This window comes from Podarcis pityusensis (assembly GCF_964106645.2).
Source record: "Podarcis pityusensis genome assembly, chromosome: 8".
In the NCBI taxonomy this organism is placed as follows: Eukaryota; Metazoa; Chordata; class Lepidosauria; order Squamata; family Lacertidae; genus Podarcis; species Podarcis pityusensis.
In genome coordinates, this window is record NC_138033.1 from 88,484,575 (window position 1) to 88,506,904 (window position 22,330).

At 44.9% G+C, this 22,330-nt stretch overlaps 1 protein-coding gene and 1 long non-coding RNA gene across 4 annotated transcripts in view; one reads left to right on the top strand and one right to left on the bottom strand.

The window, feature by feature from the left end:
* Positions 1-22,330, bottom strand: part of IKBKB (inhibitor of nuclear factor kappa B kinase subunit beta) — a 29,106-nt gene that overhangs the window by 776 nt on the left and 6,000 nt on the right. For 2 of the 3 annotated variants that reach the window (XM_081016445.1, XM_081016447.1), the window contains exons 4-19: positions 22,200-22,269; positions 20,853-20,941; positions 20,134-20,223; positions 19,193-19,317; positions 14,171-14,278; positions 12,634-12,763; positions 11,138-11,332; positions 10,494-10,608; positions 8,862-8,985; positions 7,851-8,002; positions 6,891-6,952; positions 4,743-4,852; positions 2,971-3,020; positions 2,158-2,257; positions 1,823-1,970; positions 1,290-1,417 (exon numbers count right to left, since the gene is read on the bottom strand). In XM_081016445.1, the coding sequence (XP_080872571.1) occupies positions 1,290-1,417; positions 1,823-1,970; positions 2,158-2,257; positions 2,971-3,020; positions 4,743-4,852; positions 6,891-6,952; positions 7,851-8,002; positions 8,862-8,985; positions 10,494-10,608; positions 11,138-11,332; positions 12,634-12,763; positions 14,171-14,278; positions 19,193-19,317; positions 20,134-20,223; positions 20,853-20,941; positions 22,200-22,269 (1,796 nt within the window). The remainder of the gene's footprint in view (positions 1-1,289; positions 1,418-1,822; positions 1,971-2,157; positions 2,258-2,970; positions 3,021-4,742; positions 4,853-6,890; positions 6,953-7,850; positions 8,003-8,861; positions 8,986-10,493; positions 10,609-11,137; positions 11,333-12,633; positions 12,764-14,170; positions 14,279-19,192; positions 19,318-20,133; positions 20,224-20,852; positions 20,942-22,199; positions 22,270-22,330) is intronic. The other variant, XM_081016446.1, reaches the window with a different exon arrangement.
* Positions 4,859-7,860, top strand: LOC308482950. The gene is made up of 2 exons (XR_013989513.1): positions 4,859-6,485; positions 7,598-7,860. It is a non-coding gene; the product is annotated as an uncharacterized lncRNA (long non-coding RNA).

Consider the following 22,330-nt stretch of genomic DNA (forward strand, 5'->3'; position numbering starts at 1 on the left):
CTGCTTCATGCCTTCACTAGGCTAGTGGGAACCTATTTTTGTTGTTTTGTTTTTAAAAAGTGAATCACAAACTGCTTTAACTGCCCTCAGTTTGACAGTTTGCTGTGTGACTAAAGGGGTGTTCTTCAAAGGAAGTGTAAAGTTTGCTCTCTTTGGCTGAGAACAGATAATAAAAAGGGTAACTAGTGATACAGTGCATGTTTTAAAAATAATTCATTCCTTGCTTGAAAAAAAGCATGTACACTGCAATGCTGAACAGAGGAATGAATCTGTTTGTCTTTGAGAATGTTATCGGAAGCCAGTAAAGTATTTCCTTGTGAAGTCAGCCAGCTCCAACCAAGCATGCTACCAGTCACACACCTTTCTTCTGTCATGCGTGTCAAGGTGTCAAGGTAACCTGTGACGAGTATTGCCTACGAGTTACAGCACATATGTAACATACAAAAATGCAACACAGGAACTTTAGACACATTTGTAAGATGACATAGTCTATGCGTGTGCAAGGGAAACAGCAAGGGAAAGTATTACCCAGTTCAACTAACTGCAGACAAAAGGGTAATGCAGAACAGGTACCTTCAATCTTTTCAGACCCAGTACCCACTTTTAATCCAAACATGCAGTTGGGGACCCAATTCTTACTCTTCTACCATATATTTGCATGGGGCTGCTGCCCTTGTTATGACCCACTGTGGATAATAATAATAATAATTTATTTTTATACCCCGCCCATCTGGCTGGGTTTCCCCAGCCACTATGGGCGGCTTCCAACAGAATATTAAAATACAATAGTCTATTAAAACATTAAAAGCTTCCCTAAACAGAGCTACCTTCAGATGTCTTCTAAAAGTCTGGTAGTTGTTTTTCTCTTTGACATTTGGTGAGAGGGCGTTCCACAGGGCGGGAGCCACCACTGAGAAGGCCCTCTGCCTGGTTCCCTGTAGCTTAGCTTCTCGCAGCAAGGGAACCGCCAGAAGGCCCTCGGCGCTGGACCTCAGTGTCCGGGCAGAACGATGGGGGTGGAGACACTCCTTCAGGTATACTGGACCGAGGCCGTTTAGGGCTTTAAAGGTCAGCACCAACACTTTGAATTGTCCTCGGAAACATGCTGGGAGCCAATGTAGGTCTTTCAAAACTGGTGTTATGTGGTCTCGGTGGCTGCTCCCAGTCACCAGTCTAGCTGCCGCATTCTGGATCAGGCCGTGACACACTAGTGGTCCCAAACCACCTGCTGAAGACCAGTGCAGAGGTAACCAATAGCTATGAGAGCAAACCATTGCCTTAAATATTACCTTTTAATCCCAGGATCCTGTAAATTACTGTGCAGGGCTGGAACCTGCAATGAGAGTTGACCAGGATTACTAAGGCGTGATGCGCTTATGCTGTCTGGGCTCCCACTGACAGGCCCACGCACCTTGCTCTGCAGGAGAGGAAGAACACAGATCAAGCTTTCTACATGCAATATGAAGAAATACACTATTTTCATTTAAAGGCATTGCTGCCAGTAATTTCTAAACAGCTGTCAGGATCCCTGAAGAATATCAGCAATGCAAAGTTCACAATGCAGGGGGAAGCAACAGGACAGGATGGGGCATGCTCTAGGGTTATACACTCAGTTAACGTGAGGCCCAACAAGTCTGGCCTAGAGCCCTCAGAACTTGTGAAGCCCACTGGTTTCTTAGCAGGCAAGATGATGGGGAAAGGGTTCTCGGAAGATTCTGAGAGTTGGGAGGGAGCCGTGGGCACAGTTAATTCTACTTGATCTTCGCCAGAAGGAGAAGAATCTGATGTTCCTAACCAGAAAAATATCTTCCACTTTACTCACACAGGCAATTTTTAACAGGTTCCACAGCTCTTTCTGCCGTTTATCCTGAAGCTCAACAACCATTTTCTCATCCTCATTCATCAGGCTCATCACCTCATCCACTTTAGGAAATAACTCCAGTGCCTTTTGCTTGCAGACAACTGTTTTACTGTAAAGAAGAGATAGCCTTCTAATCACGTGTCATCAGCTCTACTAGCACAAGGAGGGGGGGAGAGACAGAGAACTCTGAGAGGTGTGGGACAATGGCAGAGTTCCACTAAACAGTATTCCCCCACTTCAACTTTATTCCCAGTAACCAGGACAACCTCACTACAGTGGGCCTTTGGGTATCCTACCTGAGCTGAGCATAAAGGAGGCCGACTTTCTTTTCAAAGGTCTGGATTGCTTGCAGAAGTAGCCTCACGACTTCTTGGCTGTCTCCGCTAGTCCTTTGGTCTAGACAAAAAGTGTGCAGAATCAAGTGGCATGTTAGGCAGAGGGTGGGGGCAGGGGCGAGAAAGCTCCTCAAAGACATAAGAAAGGAAACAGCCCCCATTGCTGTGACTGTTGGGCAACAGGCAAAAGAATTAAAACCCTTGAACAGCTTCAGCAAGATTGGATCTATTCCGGTATAAATTAATACCCCTCTCTGGATTTGCCATCACTGCCACTAATGCAGATTAAAATCACCGCTCTATATTTGGCGGCATTCTTCAACATTGCTCAGTAAAACTTGGAGCCAACTGGTAACAGCTAGTTCAGCAGAGTGAAATGTGAATGGAATACCAAATGCTATTGAAGTGGTTGCCAGAACGCAAGTCACTGCTCTTTAGTATTCATCCCTCACCATGTCCACAAAAAAGTGGGGCAAAAGCATGTTAAGGGGTAACAATCTTCTCATTATTAGTAACACACTATTCTGTGTTGTGTTTTGTACTACAGAAGTCTCAAAGGAGACGGGTGGGGGATGTTGATGCTAAAAGAACGGGGATTGTAAACATGCATCTCCACAGCACTGTCAAGGAGCACAAGGTTGGGGAAAAGGTTGGAGAAAGCAGTGCTAGCACATGGTCTTGCGGCAATTCCTCTCCTGTCCCCAGCTGTAGTCAGTTTCCTTTGGAAGAGATCATGCGGCAACAAGATTCCTATGCTACAAAGGCTTTTTTTACCTCTTGGCTTTTCTCTCAGTCTCTGGTACAAGTCCTTTGCTTGTCCCTCTCTATAAAAGAAACAGGAAAGACAAATTTTCTCCAGCGGTCGTGAGTGTAGAAGCAAGCCCACCCCACCCAACGCCATGTTCAGACCAACTGAGTGCTCAGCATGGTTCAACACCTTCTGCGTGGCTTTGGGCAAAAATTGCTCTCTTAGCCTGTTACCCTTCTGTAAGAAGTGAGAATCCTAGGGACTTACACACATTACAATTGGTAAAGCACTTTTAAGTTGCAATGGTAACTTCGAGCATAGCCCCTGTACAGCTTGCCCTTCTCTCCCGTAAATCCCATTTGGCTACAGTTCAATGCTCCACTTATTTAAATTATTTACAAAATAAAATTACTATAAAAACATCATTTAATAACAACGTAAAAGAACAAACAGAATACTAACAACATAACTACATCAGCCTTTCTTTTGACATGATTTTCCTCAGTGCCTCTCCTGCCCCCTTTTCTAGTACTCCTCTCTTATTGACAATGGCACTCTTCAGTATGGAGATGGAGGGGGGAACAAGGAGCAACTCAAATTCTGTGCCATATGATCTTGCAGCCTCTCAGTGGAGTAAATACAGATCTGCTGTTCATTTGCCAGTTTAGATTTAATCCCAAGGATTAAATCCTAAAGATTAACAAGACCCAGAAGATTCTTAATCTAAAATGCAAATTTCCTTAGCCAGCACAAGGTTCAGCTATACATTTCTTAGAATAAAGTGGAAAACCTATCCCTTAACATTGCCACTCCAAGTGACCAGGAGGATGCTCTTTGATTGCTCCCCCTGCACACATGTAACTAGAAAGACTAGGCAAGAAGAAAAGTTCTGGCCAGTCTTCTTCATGATAAGCTGTTGCTGGTTTTTTGGTGCATAGAGCTTTAACCTATCTGCAGCCTGAAATGGGCAGAGTTCAGGTGAGACTCTGCTGAATGTATACAATGGAGGGAGAGAGATTAGATTAGCCTCCCCCAGCCTGTTGCCTTCCAGATTTGGATAAATTGCACCAGCCTTTTCAACCTGGCTATGTTGCGTGTTGGCGTGGATAACCTCCTTTGGACCGCATGACAGCAGTAGGTGTGGGCACCACCCGCATTTGTAGGGCACACAACCCCCCCCCCCAAAATCTGCTGATCCCTGCGGATCAGATGAGGAGGCGAAAGTGATGGCCCCTCCCAGCTCATCAAATGGCTGCTCTGATGGCTGTGGAAGGGGCAATTTGCCTCCCATAGTCATCAGGCTACTGGGGCCTGGGCAGCGCAGAGAGGTTTAAGCCGTGCCACCCACTCCAGCATGGTGTGTACCTTAATTTTTTCTTTTCTGCCACCACCGACAAAATTGGTGGAGTCTTGATGGGCAGGGGGCATAAACATTTGCTTGTGGGGCTGGATCAGATCTGGCCGGGTTGGCTATAAGTGCAACCTAGAGAAAGGTAAGCACCAAAAAAACTAAAAATCAATTTTTTTAATAGGTATATGTAAGTGCTGTGCCACTGGATTCCGTGACTTAGGTGTGCCAAACTTTCTAAGTTTCCTATGCTGTTCTTTAAATATAGGGAAACCCAAATAAAAGCTATCATGTTTGACGTGTTACACATGCGTATCTGACCTCTTCCCAGGGTACATGTCTATCAAACGAAGGAGGTGATTTTATGCTGCCCCAGGATGATGGATACTGGAGAAAATGGTATTTAGGAAAGGGCTAAAACAACCAAAGGCACTACAAGCAACTACTTACAGGGCATCCAGAGAGCTCCCTTGTTTCGGGCCCTGTGGGATTCTCTGCAGGTCCACAATGTCTGTCTGTAGGGCCATCGTCTTCTTCACCAGCTGCTCAACTTCCTCCTCCTTGGGAGGCAGAGGAGGGGACAAGGAAAGGACAGCAAACCAGGAATGGTTTGGTCATGTTGCAAGACATTATTTCCAGTAGCTTAGGCTGCAGGTAACCCAATTCTTTCCAGCCAGTCTTAAACAATCCCAGGCTAGCAATGAGCCAGTGGTATCATGCCCAAGGAGGCTGGAGGAAATGCCCCTTTAATACCAGGCACCTGCGCTCTGCCTTCTGCCATTGACTCAAAATTCACAGCCAGAGCTGGTGTTGTGAGGGGCTTGCAGTATTGAGCCCACCTGCTGACTCCTCAAGAGCAGCCTTCACTGATCTGGCACCCTCCACGACAGCCATGCTATTGGGGGTTGATGGGAATTGTAGTCCAAAACATCTGGAGGGTGCCAGGTTAGTGAAGGCTGCCTAAGATCCATCCAGGGGAAACAAATTTCAAAGCCAACCAACCAAGTGAAACAAACAAATATACAGATGTTTTGTTGCCACACTGTTAGCTTTTGGCCAACACACTGGAAGGTATAATTTTCAGAGCCTTTTGACAATACTTGAAGTTCTACCTCTGAAGCCAGCAAGACAGACAATGGTGTTGGCATAATTCTAGTACCTAAACCTAGCACTTCTCACCTGTGTGCTCCTCTTGCAAAAGCACAGCAGGTGCTGACAAGAAGGAAATTTGCATTCTGGCCTTCCTCTTACGGCTTGCCCTCTGCAAAGAGGCTCATCTGGCCTCCACATTAACATCTTTAAGATGCCAGGCTCATGATCTGGAATGTTGTTTGTCTTATTGCTGTTGGGTATCTTTTTAGCCAGATCAGTTTTAATTGTGATTGTGATTGTGATTATTATTTGGACTTAGCTGTTTGTTTCAAAAGTCTCTCTAAATACCTTACCAGAAAAAGAGCCAAAAAGAACATATCACAACCATCACAATGGCCCATAAAAAGACCTAGCCAAACTTCAGCAGCTTGGGGGATGTGACTGAACTAGTTCTAATGATTATTTTAAGTGGTTTGGCTGAAAGAGTTACATTTTTATATTGCTCATTTTTTAACAGATAGTTATCACAGTTTATTCATTGCTTTCCCTGTTAAGTCACTTGTAACACAGTCCTCGTCAGTGGCCTTTGGTAAGCCCTCACTCTCAGCTTCGGCTCTCCATCAACCATATGGGTGCAATACCATATGCAATACCAGGTCTTACAGGGCTGGTACAAGGATCACCAAGACAAGGTTTTTTAAAGATACTTGGAACACTTTAAAGCAGGGGTGGGGAGACATCAGGCTTGGGGATCCACTTTGCTTGTTACTAGAACATCAAGATCCACCAACCAGAACCTGATGCAAAAGATGCACAATGAAGAGAATTCTGAGCTCAGGAATTTACTGTATGTTCCAGAACAGGATGGAGCTCACAGTCTATACTGCCTGCTATCTACACTGTGGATGGCAGTGACTCTTGAGGGTTTGGGACAGGGTTCTCTGCCAGCCCTAGCCAGAGATGCTATTCGAGATTGAATCTGAACCTTTGGCATACAAAAGAGATCCTCTACCATTGAGCTCCAGCCCCTCCCCAAGCTATTTTCATATCAAAGCTGCTTGCCTCAAAAGATTTTCATTTCAGCAGTATAATTTAGGACAGGTAGGGGAGAGTCATTTTGCTGCTGCCATGGTTAAGCAACTGAGAGTCGGAAATGCGTTCTGGTTTACTGCAAATCACTCATAGAGATCTAGCCTCTGCCCACCTCTGCTCTCAAGTACTTGTTATTGTTTATTGTTTATTGTTTACTGGGTCCTCTTATCCTTTCTCCTCCTGTGACCACACAACTCTGTTAATCTCCAGCTAATTTTCTACCCCTTGCCCACAAGCTCTGAAAGAAACAAGGAACATTAATGCTTCCCAAAGTCCAACAATTAAGACAGGATTGCCAAGAAATTGATCCCAGCCACCTTACAGGTTATGGCCTGGTAACTCTAAGCATCCTGTAAGAGAGTAAGGCAAAACACTCATCCAAGCAAAACAAAAGATAAAAAAGTCCAAGCCTACCCGCCCACAGAGCTCCACAGTCTGCTCCATTTCCTTCCATGCAAGCAGCAGTTTCTCAGAAGCTGTAAAAAGAAAAGAGCTCTGGTTTTCAAGAGACCCTTCCTAGATCAGCAAAAGTATCCCTTTGAGCCTTCTCAAGGAGTCACCATAAACATTAGATGCTGTGGCTGGTGAAAACCAAGTCTGATGGGGGAATATGGGAATTTAGGGCAGGGCTGATGCAAGACATGGTTTACTGAAAAGAGGCACTACATTGCAGAACAACTCATTTTTACAGGAACCCTTTTCTAAACTGAGCTAGGACTGAAGGGGTCTGTTGCTGTTCACACTGAGGAGGAGGTGATTAGAGAGCTCTGACATGCAATATAATAAAGGTGGGAAGTCCAAGATCAAAGGCCGTCCTAGAAGTCAGCAGGAAGCCTTTGAGGCACCACAGACAAAAGAAAAGCTTGTGAAAGCAGGGAGCTGCCCAGGAGTATTCAGATTCTCATCAGACATTGAAAATGGGGTGGGAGCACATGGGGCACAACTCCTGTCACTGCAGGGAATGCGGGGGTGGGGGGTGGAGAGCAGGCCAGGAACCGCTTTCCTCAACCAACGCCAAGCTATGCAATAATACAGACAAGAAGATAAACATAATTTCTTAAGCATATAAAGCAAATAAGCACTATTAAAATTCTGTTGTTTAAATTCTCTCTCCCTCCAAGAATTCCCTGCACAAAAATATCCTGGCAGATGAAGAAGGAGAAGTTTAGCCTAACCTGCTGTCACCCAGCCCATGCTTTCTGGTCTGGGGAAGGATTCAGACTTGCTATCATTTCTTAGCAGTCTCTGGTGGTCCAGTCAAGGAAGAAGCGCAAAATGTGTAGGGAGCATGACCTGGCATCAAGGCAAACAAAACCCAGGGAAGAGATCTGTCCTAGCAACTGCTTTCCTATCATTAAAAACAGCCAAACTTACTGATTCCAAATTCAGTTTGCTCATTGTACTTCTCCAAGTCAATCTGGATACTGGCTTTGAAGAAGTCCAGCTTTGCCTTCAGCTGCTGCGACAGGGAGGCCATCGTGTTCTTCATCTTGGAAAGGGTGCTGTTGTGGCGCAGAAGGTTCCTCCTACAAAGCCAGGCAGAAAGAGAGAGAAAGAGTTGCCCCTTGGAGGCCCAGCTGACCAGACCTTGTCTGCTCCCCTTTGCTTGGGCTCCACAGCCATCATCCCCACCCAGCGTCAGCACAATGACATGGCACACCTTTTAACCAGTAGTTCTGTCTCAGTCTCAAGACAGTATTGTAAATTTATATGACTGTCTGTCTATAAATATTCCTGGGGTGGCTTGCTAACACTGCAGCGTATAATAATATAAACCAACAAAAAGCAATAAAAACCCAGCCAAGAAAAAAACAACAATAGAGACAGCATCAAACATCTACAGTCCGGATTAAACTAAAAATGCAAAAAGCCTTGGTCAATAAAACCTTGGCACAGAAAAAGCCAAAGAGGAGCCAAGCAGGAGCCTATTTCATATAACCTGTATTTAGAGTGGCATGCAATCCACACAGCTGGGGTACACAAATGTGGTTACTGAGGGCAAAAAATTAGCCCCTTGGTAATTTCCGTGTTTCTCCTTTCCTTTTTAAAGCAAGGCTTCCAGCCCCAAGAACTACAAGCATAAGCAGAACAACACCTGGGAGCCCTCTTGAGGTTTCAGAAGGCAGGCCTTCCAGCCATAGCCCCAGACCCTCTGCACCCTCTCACCCTGGGCTAGCATAAGAAAAATCAATTGGCCAAATAAATATAATGCAAACTTGCAAAAATGTTTAAGGCTTTGGAACTGAAGCGTCTCTGGGCAAAGAACAGGGAACATTTCCTTTGTGGTGCAGGCTTCACTTAGGCTGCTCATAGAACAGGCCAGCGAGGTCTGAGCCCAGTGGACAGAACTGGCAGCCCCAAAGGTAGCAGGATCCCATCACGCACATGGCTGCCCGCTGCCCATGCTGGAGCTGGTGGAAGTCCTCATTCAGTCTTCGGATGGTATGCCAGACCTGCCCCCACACTTTGCGCAGCTGGAGGAAGGAGAGGTTCTTCTTTGGATCCTGAACTGCAGAAGAAAGAAGAGAAGGATGGACAGGGAAGAGGGACACAAGTGGGGAAACCCAAACCCACAATTAGGATTTTGTATGCTTTACATGCCAAGTGCTGGTTTCTACAAAATTAGAATAGGTCTGGACTTTTTCAGGCTATCCCAGGACTAGACTGGTCTCTTAATTAGCTGGATGCTACAAAAAACTCTCTCAGGAGTCAAGTCAAATCCTCAGTTCTGCAACCAGTAAGCCAAAACTACTCCCTGACTTGTCTCTTTCAGCCCCTGCCTGCATGGTGAACCGAATAATTAATCTAGTCAATCATAGGCGTGGGTTCTACCGCTGCCACAGACATCAGTGGCAAAAATACCCACCTGTTGGCTCATCTCCCAGGAGATGCAGACACAACCAATGAATGAGAGACCATCCGTAGTCTGTGTGTTACACAGTCCACCTGCCTGTCATCACACAACTTACAAGTGTCCATTAGGTTTTGAGATATGGTAACTAACTTTGTCTATACAGGCAAGGAATTCCAAAAGCTCCTTATCTTGCCAGCATTTCCTGACTCTTTCAGTTCATTCCAACTTCTGCAGTAAAAACATCAGGGGCTGAATTAATTTGTTATCTCAGTCTTACTGATCAATATAAACGATGTTTCAAAAAACCAAGCTGAGCTTGGGGCTCACATCCGTCATGGGTCTGTGCACTTTAGAAAAAATCACTCCTTGGCTTGGGGAGTGAAAGACTCAGCTTCAAATTCCCCCTTAGCCAGGAAGATCATTGGTGGCTTTGGGCAAGCCAATCCTCCTTAGGCTAAACTAGCTCACCAGGTAGCCAAGAAAATATACAAAAATATATTTCCTATGATGAAAAGCGTGTAATACAGAAATTGTGGAATGACACATCTAGAGGCTGCCACCGTGTCGCCTTGTGTTCAGTGTGGTATGTATTCTGAAATTCATGTATGTACAGAAACCTGAATTGTCATAGTATGGTGTCCTGAGTTCTTAAAAAAAAAAAATTAAGTATGTTCCTAGCCCATACGGTTGCAGAGATAAGCTTGAAAGTGTGTAGGCAAAACCAGGAAGAATCTCACCAGCCAGAGAAGACCTCAGCTGCGTGAGGACTTCTAGTGGCTGGAGGAGCGCTCACTGCCCCTCCTCAGTCATGCCAGGTAAGGAAATATAAAACTATATGCTGGAAGTTTTTATGCCATGAATGGTTATTTTATGATACTTCATTTTCAACTGTATTTTATCATTTTATGTCGTAACCAGAATAGAGAATGATATATTGGGCAGCTTTTTATAAATATAGCAAATAAAACAAGGTGCTTAATTTGTACATGTTACACGTTTCTTGAAGCAGAATGTGGATTATTATTTTTGTAAGCACAGAGCAAACATATATTTCCAATCAGTCACAAAGGCAGCAAGTATTCCTCACTATATATTCACCTGAAAACAATTAATTGTCGTCCCCCCCCCCCCAAGTAGCACCAAAACACAGAAAAGGTTCTTACGAATACTGTTAATGCTTTCTGGATGAGGTCGGGGAGAGATCTGAGGCCTGTATGTAACTTTTCGGTTGTCGAACAGGAAGAAGAGGCCTGTGTCAGCAACTGTGGCATCATTTAGCTGCAAGGAAAAGAAGCACGAATCCCTTATTGTGGGGCCTATTACTTGGAAACACCTCCTACAATCATGCCCTATCCAAAGGACTAAGAACGGCCAACAGAAATAGGATATTAATAGCTAGTTCTCCAAAGGAGTCACTCAAAGTCATTCTCCCAAGTGTTCTATCTGAAAGAAATAACATTATGTAGGGAAAAGATGCAGTGTTTTTAATACAATGAGAAAATTAGTACCTCATTCATTGCTACACAAGTCCTGTTCCTCATCCCTCAAGCCTCTTCGGTTTCCCTTGTTATCTTTCCTTGAGTGGTTCCCTTTGCTCACAAATTTACTTTCAACCAAACCATCTCCCACAAAAAGGGGACTCCATTCCCCTGCTTCTGCACTCCCCATCCCTTTAAAACAATGGCAATTCCTTCCAAGGCTTTGTAGTTAAGGTAAAGGACAAAATTGAAATTTCACTAGCTGGGAGTATTCCAAAAGCAACAGGAGCTAATTTGGTACCCATGGGTGAGAATGTTATTGGACACACCTTGATGTCAGCCAGATACTGAGTGGCTGGTTTCTCAGAAAATAATGCCAGCCCTCCTTCCTGAAGGAGCTCCTGCTCCTGCTCTGGGATGCCAGTATCTGCCTGGATCTTGGCTTTCACACTCTGCAAGGTCTCGTCCTCTGCCAGAGGATACACGTGCACAGTACCCGTTACCATGTCTAGGATCTGCACCAGCTGCAAAAGAAAAAAACCCCCAAAACAGAGAGAATCTGGAACCAGTACAGGACACATCCCAACTTGCTCCAGTTTGAGAATTTGTCCAGAAATAAAGGCCACCAAGAGCAAAACCACCCTCTCTGCCAGAGTAAAAGAAAGGATAATCGGCAGGGGTAAATTCTGCTTCAAAGCAATTCAGATTCTGGGACTCCATGCATAGGGAATTTTTTTGGCCCAAACAAGCTATTTCCCACCTGCATTCTGAGGCGGTGCAACCAGATGGAGCACAGCACCATATATTAATCTACATGACTAGTTTCTCTCCCTTTCTCTGCATCAGCCAGAAAACTAAATGTATCTTTGGACACTAAGTGGCTTATAGGGAAATTTCAAACCTACTTCAGCAAAGCTGTGAAACTGCCACTAAAATGTTTTCACACTTATCTATATTTAAATATTTGTCATGCCTCTTTCCAAAGAAAATCTCTGATAAACGTATTGCACAGTAAAAACAAAAACAAACCTAATATTTGATACATTACTCTGTAATATAATATACTGAATACAGTAATGCAACTCTCTCAACAAATAAATTTTTAAAAGTTAATAAAAACTTGTCAGTTTAGCTAATTGGTGGCACTGAGTAAATAAAAATATCATTACCTTTCAGAAAAACAGAAAATGCGTACACATATAATTTATTTGAGCAATTATATAGTACGCTATATACTGTATCAAGCTCACACCAAGTGACGTAGATAATAATAGGCGGAATTTGAAACACTGAATGGATACAGACAAAAATAAGGCATGAGGGAAACTGAATCACCAAAATTTTGTGAAGGAAAGGCAAGAGTAAAACGAAAAGCTTTTAGGGCCTCCCTGAATGCCAACCCTGAAGGAGCAAAATGAATATTAAGTGGAATAAATTCTGCAAGGCCATGACCTTGTCTTGGGTGCTCACCAACCAGCCAAATCGATTTCACCAGCAGACACACAAGAAGGACCTCAAGCATAGACTTTGATTATGGGGTTTTATAGGAGTGGAAATTCTTTCAGTAATTCAGCTCCAAACCATTTATGGCCTTAAATGTTAACATCAGCTCTTCAAATTGGGAGTGCAGCAACAGCCACTGCAACTGGCACGAAAGTGGTGCCATGTGTCCAGAACTCCTGGTGCCCATTTTGCAGCAAGAGAAGTTTCTGTACCACAACTGCTCCAATAAACCACTTTAGATTATTCCCTATTTTCTGCAATGTCACATCTAAAGGAAATAAAGCGAAATCTACAGGCACCCCCCCCCATTAATAACACTTACTTTTAAATTCAATATATCATCCAAAGCCTTGAAACAACCATTGGGGCCATATGTGGGGTCAGTGCCTCTCTGCCGCGCATGCCATTGGAGCATCAGCTGCAGCCATTTCTCCAGCCGCTCAGCCAAAACACTGAAGGAAAGCAGGAAAAAGAAAGCACTGGAATGAAGAAAATGCTGAGGTGGGGTGCAGGGGGATGAGTCAAACATCTTTTCTGCAGAGAAGAGTCCTAAAAGTTATGTTTAAGAGACATAACATATTCTGCAGACTTGCTATTCTCTCTCCAGGGCTTCCATTCATGGGACCCTTAACAACAGGATGGATCCCATGTGACTCCCGCCTCCCCAATTCCCTCAAATTAACAAGTAAGCTTTTTGGGGCAGGGATCCTTTCCCCCTACAAATGTTATTCAAAAAATGAAAGTATGCATTGATGGTGGTATGTTTTAATTATAATTGTTGTTGGTTACTGCATAAATTGCTACCGTATTTTTCGCCCTATAGGACGCACTTTTTCCCCTCCAAAAATGAAGGGGAAATGTGTGTGCCTCCTATGGGGCGAATGCAGGCTTTTGCTGAAGCCTGGAGAGCGAGAGGGGTCAGTGCGCACTGACCCCTCTCACTCTCCAGGCTTCAGGAAGCTATCCCCCCAACCCGGCAAGCTCCGGGAGCGATGGCGAAGCTGCGTGCAGCTTCGCCATCGCTCTTGGACCCGTTCTGGGGGCTGGGGTCGGGGGAATGAAGCCAGGAAAGCGAGCGGGATCCATCCCGCTCGCTGTCATGGCTTCTTTGCTCTTTGGGGCTGGGGGGGGGAAAATAATCCCCCCCTTTATTCCCCCCCCGCCAAAAAAAAATAAGTGCGTCCTATGGGCCAGTGAGTCCTATAGGGCGAAAAATACGGTAGATGTGGGGTTCGGAGCAAGGAAAACCCAAGTTAAAACCTCTGCTTAGCTACAAGACTCAATGGATGGCCTTGGACAAAACATTCACTCACCTAACTTGCCCCACAGGGAACAGAACCTCACTCTGAGCCTCTTAGAGGGAGGGCAAGACTGAACTACAATAAATAAGCCAACTCTTCTTCCTATTATATCTCCTCTCAGTCTCCTCTTTTTCAGGCTGAACATACCCAGCTCCTTCAACCGTTCTTCATAAGGCTTGGTTTCCAGACCCTGGATCATCTTGGTCACCTTCCTCTGCACATGTTCCAGCTTGTCAACATCCTTCTTAAATTGTGGTGCCCAGAATTGGACACAGTATTCCAGGTGTGGACAAGTGGGACTATTAGTTCCCTTGATCTGGACACCATACTTCTGTATAGAATAGCATTCGCCTTTTTTGACTCTAAATACATTCCTCAAGTCCTGGTTGACCAGTCATAAAATAAGCAGTGGAAGTTTCTTAACAACAACTCATTTGCATAAATTGCTGTCAGTTCATAACTGTGATTTGAGAGTTGCAGAACCAGAAACAAGGAAAGTCCCAGCCAGCCTGCAAAATGGGCAACCGAGTTTTCCTTGAGGTGTCAGTCGTTCCTTACCAGTTCAGATTGTTGGGGTGTGGCAGCTTGCTAGAAAATTTCACTTCTCCCGACAAGTCTTCATAGACAACAATATCCAGCTCACTTTTCTGCCGGACTTTTGCATGCCTAAGAAGAAGCACACATTGGGCTGGTTCAGACTTTAGCTTACCCTTACAACTGCACCAAGGCCTTTTGCTACAGCAGAGGAAGAATTTAGGAGCTTTTGATTCCATTTTAAATTAATCACAGCTTGCAGTGTCATCCAAACCCACACAAAGTGGTTAACTGAAACATGCCAACATCAAACCAGAGTTTATGAGGATGGCTTACCTCAACCAGCCATACAAAACATTAACCAATTTGCCTGGAAGAAAAGGCAAGCTGTGGTGAAGCTAAAATGGAAGCAGAAGCTTTCAGACTGCCCCTTGTGGCCACTCCAGAGGAAATGGGAGGGAGTGGAAGAGCCCAGAGCTCCCCAAGCCCTTTCTGGTCACGCTAAGCCATACCTTGACCCCAGAAGTCCAAGCAGTGGTGTCTTCCAGATTGGATCTCTACAGGGCACTCTATGTGGTGATGAGGAAGCTGCAATTATTTCAGAATGCTGAGGCACAATTGTTGACAGGAACGAGGCCTTGTCAAAATAGTGCAGCTCTGCTCAGTGCCCATTTGCTACTGGGCCAAGTTCAATGTGTCACTCTTAGAATATAAAGCCCTTAACCGCTCGGCACCCGTTTACTCGTGGGATCGCCTGACCCTTCATGTGCCCACTTGACTGCTCTGATCTGCAGAACTAGCACTGCTGCAGCTACCAAATAATATCCATTCCGCATTTTTGTGTGGCAGCACTTGAGAGTCTGCCGCTCCCTGCCTCCTGGCACCAGGCAGGTGTCTTCACTGCACTTCTTCCAGCACCTGCTTCAAACATTTTTTTCATCAAGCCACCCAGACACGTAAAAGCTACATGCGTTTTAATCTGTTTTTAGCTTACTGTTGATTTTCAGTAGTTCTGAATGTTTTCTAAATATCTATTTTCAGCGGTCTTTTATTGACAATTGCGATGTTTTATTTTTGGAAACCACTTCGAGGTTTTGTTACAATCAAACAGTCGGTGCGTTAATGAAATAAATACATCTAATCACACTCATTACCACACAGAGAATTGTCTCTGAGGACTGTGTCTAAGAACTGGAGGAAAGGTTCTCTCCGTCTGAAGCCGATGGTGCTGTGCAGAAGACCACCTGGCTTGGCACCTGCGACATAATGAACACCCTTCTCTCCAGCCTCTGGAGTAGATTTTCAGCTTAAAAAACTAAGACTGTTCGGATTTTGTTTTGTTTTTAATCAGACACCATATGATTGTACAATTATACATTTAAACCATGGATGGGGAACCCGTGGTCCTCCAGGTGCTGTTGAACTATAACTCCCACCAGCTCCTGCCTCCAATGGCACCTGGAGGGCCACAGTTTAAATCAGAAGTCACAAATGTAATAGTGAATAAAACCAGTATGGCAAGAAGAAAGAAGACATCCACCAGAGACAGGCAGGATAGCCAAACAGGTGAGGAAATCTTGGTTGCTGCCAAGACATGTTATTTGAAGCTGGAGCCAGGCTCACCTCTCAGATGCAAAACGTGCCTCTTTTTATACACAGCTATAGAAATTATTCCCCTTCATGGATCACTGCCTTGCCGTGGCGAAGGGGCTTGAATAACTCAGAGAAGCTATGAGCTATGCCGTGCAGGGCCACCCAAGATGGACAGGTCATAGTGGAGAGTTTTGACCAAACGTGATCCACCTGGAGCAGGAACCGGCAAGCCAATCCAGTATCCCTGCCAAGAAAACTCCATGGACAAAGACAACAGGCATATAAAAGATATGACGCTGGAAGATGAGCCCCTCAGGTTGGAAGGCGTCCAACATGCTACTGAGGAAGAGCGGAGGACAAGTACAAGTAGATTCAGAGCTGATGAAGCGGCTGGGCCAAAGCCGAAAGGATGCTCAGTTATGGATATGCCTGGAAGCGAAAGGAAAGTCCAATGCTGTAAAGAAAAATACTGCATAGGAACCTGGAATGTAAGAACCATGAACCTGGGTAAGTTGGATGTGGTCAAAAATGAGATGGCAAGAATAAATATTGACATCCTGGGCATCAGTGAACTAAAATGGACGGGAATGGGTGAATTCAGTTCGGATGACCATCATAGCTACTACTGTGGGCAAGAATCCCATAAAAGAAATGGAGTGGCCCTCATAGTCAACAAAAGAGTGGCAAAAGCTGTACTGGGATGCAATCTCAAAAATGATAGAATGATCTCGATACGAATCCAAGGCAGACCTTTTAACATCACAGTAATCCAAGTTTATGCACCAACTACTGGTGCTGAAGAAACTGAAATTGACCAATTCTATGAAGACTTACAACACCTTCTAGAAATGACACCAAAGAAGGATGTTCTTCTCATTATAGGGGATTGGAATGCTAAAGCAGGGAGTCAAGAGATAAAAGGAACAACTGGCAAGTTTGGCTTTGGAGTTCAAAACGAAGCAGGGCAAAGGCTAATAGAGTTCTGCCAAGAGAACAAGCTGGTCATCACAAACACTCTTTTCCAACAACACAAGAAACGACCCTACACATGGACATCACCAGATGGGCAGCATCGAAATCAGATTGACTATATTCTCTGCAGCCAAAGATGGAGAAGCTCTATACAGTCAGCAAAAACAAGACCTGGAGCTGACTGTGGCTCAGATCATCAGCTTCTTATTGCAAAATTCAAGCTTAAACTGAAGAAAGTAGGAAAAACCACTGGGCCGGTAAGATACAATCTAAATCAAATCCCTTATGAATACGCAGTGGAAGTGAGGAACAGGTTTAAGGATTTAGATTTGGTGGACAGAGTGCCTGAAGAACTATGGATGGAGGCTCATAACATTATACAGGAGGCAGCAACTAAAACCATCCCAATTAAAAGGAAATGCAAGAAAGCAAAGTGGCTGTCCAACGAGGCCTTACAAATAGCGGGGGAGAGAAGGCAAGCAAAATGCAAGGGAGATAGTGAAAGATACAGGAAATTGAATGCGGATTTCCAAAAAATAGCAAGGAGAGACAAGAAGGCTTTCTTAAACGAGCAATGCAAAGAAATAGAGGAAAACAATAGAATGGGAAAAACCAGAGATCTGTTCAAGAAAATTGGAGATATGAAAGGAACATTTCATACAAAGATTGCCATAAAAAAAGACAAAAGTGGAAAGGACCTAACAGAAGCAGAAGACATCAAGAAGAGGTGACAAGAATACACAGAGGAACTATACCAGAAAGAAATGGATGTCTCGTATCCCCCAGGTAGTGTGGTTGCTGACCTTGAGCCAGACATCCTGGAGAGTGAAGTCAAATGGGCCTTAGAAAGCACTGCTAATAACAAGGAAGTGATGATATTCCAGCTGAACTATTTAAAATTTTAAAAGATGATGCTGTTAAGGTGCTACACTCAATATGCCAGCAAATTTGGAAAACTCAGCAGTGGCCAGAGGATTGGAGAAGATCAGTCTACATCCCAATCCCAAAGAAGGGCAGTGCCAAAGAATGCTCAAACTACCGCACAATTGCACTCATTTCACACGCTAGCAAGGTTATGCTTAAAATTCTACAAGGAAGGCTCAAGCAGTATGTGGACCGAGAACTCCCAGAAGTGCAAGCTGGATTTCAAAGGGGCAGAGGAACCAGAGACCAAATTGCAAACATGCGCTGGATTATGGAGAAAGCTAGAGAGTTCCAGAAAGACATCTACTTCTGCTTCATTGACTATGCAAAAGCCTTTGACTGTGTCGACCACAGCAAACTATGGCAAGTTCTTAAAGAAATGGGAGTGCCTGATCACCTCATCTGTCTCCTGAGAAATCTCTATGTGGGACAAGAAGCTACAGTTAGAACTGGATATGGAACAACTGATTGGTTCAAAACTGGGAAAGGAGTACGGCAAGGCTGTATATTGTCTCCCTGCTTGTTTAACTTATATGCAGAATTCATCATGCAAAAGGCTGGGCTGGATGAATCCCAAGCCGGAATTAAGATCGCTGGAAGAAATATCAACAACCTCAGATATGCAGATGACACAACCTTGATGGCAGAAAGTGAGGAGGAATTAAAGAACCTTTTAATGAGGGTGAAAGAGGAGAGCGCAAAATATGGTCTGAAGCTCAACATCAAAAAAACGAAGATCATGGCCACTGGTCCCATCACCTCCTGGCAAATAGAAGGGGAAGAAATGGAGGCAGTGTGAGATTTTACTTTCTTGGGCTCCATGATCACTGCAGATGGTGACAGCAGTCACGAAATTAAAAGACGCCTGCTCCTTGGGAGAAAGGCGATGGCAAACCTAGACAACATCTTAAAAAGCAGAGACATCACCTTGCCAACAAAGGTCCGTATAGTAAAAGCCATGGTTTTCCCAGTAGTAATGTATGGAAGTGAGAGCTGGACCATAAAGAAGGCTGATCGCCGAAGAATTGATGCTTTTGAATTATGGTGCTGGAGGAGACTCTTGAGAGTCCCATGGACTGCAAGAACATCAAATGTATCCATTCTTAAGGAAATCAGCCCTGAGTGCTCACTGGAAGGACAGATCCTGAAGCTGAGGCTCCAATACTTTGGCCACCTCATGAGAAGAGAAGACTCCCTGGAAAAGTCCCTGATGTTGGGAAAGATGGAGGGCACAAGGAGAAGGGGACGACAGAGGACGAGATGGTTGGACACTGTTCACGAAGCTACAAACATGAGTCTGACCAAACTGCGGGAGGCAGTGGAAGACAGGAGTGCCTGGCGTGCTCTGGTCCAGGGAGTCACGAAGAGTCGGACATGACTAAACGACTAAACAACAACAACATAGAAATTATTAAGTTATTTCTTACAGCTCATCCTGATCAGCATTAACTCCTCCTCTCACCTCCCTGCCAAGAAAAATACTAACCGTTGTATTCTCAGTTTTCAAGTGAAAAGGACATTTTCTAAGAACCTCACAATGGAGCCAGAGTTACTCACCATTGCACTGGCTGCCAGGAGGGCAGAAAAGGTCGGAAGCCTGTGATACACTCAAAGGCCAATGTGCCAAAGCTCCAGTAATCCACAGTCACTGTGTATTTCTGCTGCTCCAGAAGTTCCGGGGCCTGAAACATTGAGAACCAGGAAAAGGCTAGCAGTGCAATCCTTTACCTGTCTACTCAGAAGCAAACCCCTTTGAGTCCAATGAGACTCACTCCTAGGTGGAATGCAATCCTACACCCCACAAGCTCCAGCTTCCTAAAAAGGCTCCCTAGAACCAAGGGAGAACTTGAGATATGATCCCTTCCCTCTACTTCCTTAAGACAGATTTTATTTAAAATAGCATTTTAAATAAATTTTAAAACAGCAATGGCCAGGTTGAGGACTAAGGACAGGAAGGGCTCCATGACACAATGTAAATCTGTTGTGGAATTCACTAACACAAGATGCGGCGATAGATACTAGCTTGGACAGATTTTTTTTGTAAAAAACACAAAAAAATCTATTCTTCTTCTTATTAATTACATTTATATATCACCCTTTATCCAAGGATCACAGGGCAGTTTACAGTATAAAAATGGGTTCATATCGGTTCAAGGTCTGTCACTGGCTACTGGCCATGAGAGCGAAACGGAACTGCCATGTATCGGGAGGCAATATACCTCCAAGGATCAGATCCTGGGGACAAACAGTACTGAAAGGCCATCACCTCCCTTGTCCCACTTAGAAGTGGCCAGATGGACCCTTGGTCGGACCCAGGAAAGCAACATTTTTGCAACTCATTTGAAATGCTTCTTCGGGATACTGGCTTTGGCTTCCTGGTTCCTAACAGCTCAGCTTCCCATCCATTTGTTGCCGCCTTTAATGTGCTGCTTCCACTCCTCCTGCCTAATTGTGCCCTCCTGGGTGCAAGCACGCTATTTGCACTTGCAAATCCTTACCAGATACTGCAATGTCCCAACGAAGGAAGTGCAAAGGCTGCCTTGATCCAGCTCTTTGGCATACCCCAAATCAATGATCTTGTGTATTAGCTGAGAGAAAGCAGAGAGGGCAGTTGTGGTAAACAGAACTAGAACCTGAGAGCTTTGGCAAAAAACAACACCGAAATGGCTGATAAATATATAGCACAAGCACAGAGTTGGGTCAGCTCTGGACCCAGCACAATATCCCATTCATCCTATCTCTGTGCTTGGAAGAATCGAGGACTGCGAAAGTATTGTTAAGTAGTGTGATCAAGTCTGGAGAGGGTTCCCAAAAAACAGCCAGCCCTTCAGAGCTGAACGGGACTAAGCCCGGAAAAGCAGGACCAACCTGCCACAGCCCCCCATATACCAGACCCCATGATTCACACCAGAGTGCCCCAACCAGAGAGCAGCTGCACTGCAAAGGGATGTCTGCACATCAACAAATTCAAAGTGATTTGAGCAAGACCACCAGAACATGCTGCAGGAAAGCAACTCACATCACTACAAACCTCCAGCCAGTTGAGTCTTTTCTTCTGTAAGTAACTATGCTAGATCAGTGTCTTAGCCGAAGCACACCCAACCCCTATTCACTGAGTCTTCTCAAACAGCGCCTTTGGCAGGAGGGATACAACTCTGCCCAGCACCCTGCCTTGGTGGTGACAGGTGGGGAAGCTTAACAGAAGAGCATCACCCACCCTCTCTTTTCCTTGTTGAAGGACAATGTTTTCTGGTTTCAGGTCTCTATGGATGATCCTGTTCTCGTGAAGGTATCTGAGAGCAGAGGCTGAGACGAAAGGGGGTGGAGAAAGAGGGAAAGAGAGAGGAATGTATTGTCATCACCAAAATCTATCCGTATGAATCAATTAGTGCATTTTGTCGTTAGCTCAGAAAAGCAGCAGCAGCACTGTAAAGGCTCAGAGCCAGTGCCGGATTTACGTATAAGCTAAACAAGCTATAGCTTAGGGCCCCACTCTCTTGGAGGCCCCCAAAAAATTAAAGGGAAAAAAACCTGGATGTGCATTTCCAAAATATAAGGTAAAAAACAAATAAAATAAAACTTACATACAGCAACAGTGGCAAATGGCTTTAGATACCTATTAGGTCCATAAATTACCATATAGCATATATTCAACACAAAAAACAGACAATTTGTTTTTGACAAAGGACAGCTGGACATATAAAGGGCCCCATGACCTCCAGTAGCTTAGGGCCTCATCAAACCTCAATCTGGCCCTGCTCAGAGCACCAGAAGTGCAGCGTCTATCATTAGAAGTAGAGCAGCAGAGTTCGCGTGTAGCAGCAAGAACACACAGGCACAAGGTGCAGTAGCCTAACAGCTGGGGCCATCCAGACCAGCTGCTAGAGCACATTTCTCCTGAGAATCTGTTTTGCCCTGCCCTGATTTCTAACTCCTACTCTTGCCAAGGGATAGAAGAAAAAGCCCTTGCATGTATGAGAACATACTTTTTTTTGATAAGGACATATTCAAAAGATGAGATAGTACCCGAGACATAAAATCTGATAGGCATCTGCAGCCACACCACCCAGGGGGCACAAAATCCTCATTGAAATGAGGAGTTCTTGCACACACCTGTTCATTTCAGTGCGCTTGTTCCCTGACAGGTGTTTGCATCTCACTATGCTGTCCTTAAGGTAAAGGTAAAGGGACCCCTGACCATTAGGTCCAGTCGTGACCGACTGGCCAAGGGAGCCGGTGTACAGCTTCCGGGTCATGCAGCCAGCATGACTAAGCCGTTTCTGGCAAACCAGAGCAGCGCACGGAAACGCCGTTTACCTTCCTGCCGGAGCGGTACCTATTATATACTTGCACTTTGATGTGCTTTCGAATTGCTAGGTTGGCAGGAGCAGGGACTGACCAATGGGAGCTCACCCCGTCACGGGGATTCGAACCGCCGACCTTCTGATCGTCAAGTCCTAGGCTCTGTGGTTTAACCCACAGCGCCACCCACCTCCTTAATTCCACTCAAAACCCACCATCTGAGGCTCCTTACCTCCCCACAGGGCCACCTCTGGTCACTTACCAATGTCTGACAGCAAGATAAGGATAGCTCTCTCCCGCAGGCCACAGCAGTTCTCAAGCTGATTCAGGTGCTGAAAGGTGTGACAAGAGGACATGAGAAAGGTTTCTGTTGAGCTTCCATATGTGTTAACC